Genomic DNA, 1,615 nt, shown 5'->3' with positions numbered 1-1,615 from the left:
AGTTGGGTACTCGGGTGGAGTTGAGTACGACATTTCACCCACAGACGGACGGACAGTCCGAGCGCACTATTCATATTCTTAAGGATATGCTCCGTGCGTGTGTGATGGAGTTTGGAGGTTCTTGTGATCTGTTCTTGACATTGGCTGAGTTTTCCTACAGCAACAACTATCAGTCTAGCATTCAGATGGCACCATGTTGAGGCCTTGTATTGTAGGTGGTGTATGTCCTCGGTGGGTTGGTTCGAGCCGGGCGAGGCTAGATTATTGGGCACAGACTCGGTACAGGATGCTTTGGATAAGGTTAAGGTGATTCAGGATAGACTCCGTACAGCCCAGTCCAGACAGAAGAGTTATGCGGACCGGAAGGTTCGTGATGTTTCCTACATGGTTGGAGGGCGGGTCTTGCTTCGGTTTTTGCCTATGAAGGGCGTTATGAGATTTGGGAAGAAAGGGAAATTGAGTCCGAGGTTTATTGGTCCTTTTGAGATATTGCGGTGTGTTGGGGAGGTTGCTTATGAGCTTGCCTTACCTCCTACCTTGGCAGGAATTCATCCGGTATTTCATGTTTTTATGCTCCAGAAGTATCACGGTGATCCGTCACACATGTTGGATTTCAGTTCCGTCCAGTTGGACGAGGATCAATCATATGTTGAGGAGCCAGTGGCGATATTGGATATGCAGGTTCGAAAGCTGAGGTCAAAGAACATTGCATCGGTGAAGGTTCAGTGGTGAGGTCAGCCGGTCGAGGAGGCGACTTGGGAGACTGAGGAACTGTTACCCTCATATTTTCACTACTTCAGGTATGTCTCTATGCTCATTCGAGGATGAACGAATGTTTCAAAAGGGGGAGGATGTAACGACCCAGCAGATCATTTTAAGAATTAACGCCCGTTCCCCTATTAACTACATTCCCCCTGTTTGTTTCTGCTATTGTGAGTTGTTAGGGGGATTCTTTTTGAGTTTCGGAATGTTTTGGGGCACTTAGTCCCTAAATGAGAGCTTAAGCTTTAGAATTTGGACCGTAGTCAGAGCAGTGTGAAGACGACCTCGGAATGAAATTCCATCAATTCGGTTAGCTCCATCGGGTGATTTCGGGCTTAGGGGAGTGTTCAGATTGTGTTTTAGAGGTTCGTAGCTTAATTAGGCTAAAAACGGCGAAAGTCGAATTTTTGAAGTTTCCGGTTCGATAGTGAGATTTTGATATTGGACCGGAATGGAATTTCGGAAGTTGGAGTAGGTCCGTCGTGTTATTTGAGACGTGTGTGCAAAATTTCAGGTGCGGTTATTTGGACTCAGGTACTCGTGGCAAGAACGTGATATCGAGTTGATTGAGCTGGTTCGAGGCAGGTGGCTTACCTAACCTTGTGGGAGGGGGGAACTCCCCTTAGGATTTGGTACTGTTGATATATAAAATGACTTGTACGTGAGGCGATGAGTGCGTACATGTTCTAATTGTTGAAAATCCTATTTTCATTAAATAACTATAATCATGTTTTCTTCCTTGTTGTACATTACTTAAAATTTAAGCCTACTGTTAGCTTAGGGAAGCATGTCTAAGTGACTTAACTATTTTACTTGCTCAAACTGCCTTATTTGAATTATGTGCATCATGCTA

General features: G+C 45.0%; 1 protein-coding gene across 1 annotated transcript; it reads left to right on the top strand.

Moving 5' to 3' along the window:
• Positions 1–384: 384 nt before the first annotated feature.
• On the top strand, positions 385–732 carry LOC138884928 (uncharacterized). The gene has a single exon (XM_070165799.1). It carries the CDS (start codon positions 385–387, stop codon positions 730–732), a length of 348 nt encoding a protein of 115 aa, XP_070021900.1.
• The last annotated feature ends 883 nt before the right edge of the window (positions 733–1,615 follow it).

The sequence above is a fragment of the Nicotiana sylvestris genome, chromosome 2 (assembly GCF_000393655.2).
Source record: "Nicotiana sylvestris chromosome 2, ASM39365v2, whole genome shotgun sequence".
NCBI lineage: Eukaryota > Viridiplantae > Streptophyta > Magnoliopsida > Solanales > Solanaceae > Nicotiana > Nicotiana sylvestris.
Note: the sequence above shows the minus strand (reverse complement) of the source record. Positions and strands in the feature narration are given on the sequence as shown.

Coding starts and splice junctions, on each gene's coding strand:
- LOC138884928 (XM_070165799.1), top strand. CDS start 385: ATGGTTGGAGGGCGGGTCTTGCTTCGGTTTTTGCCTATGAAGGGCGTT.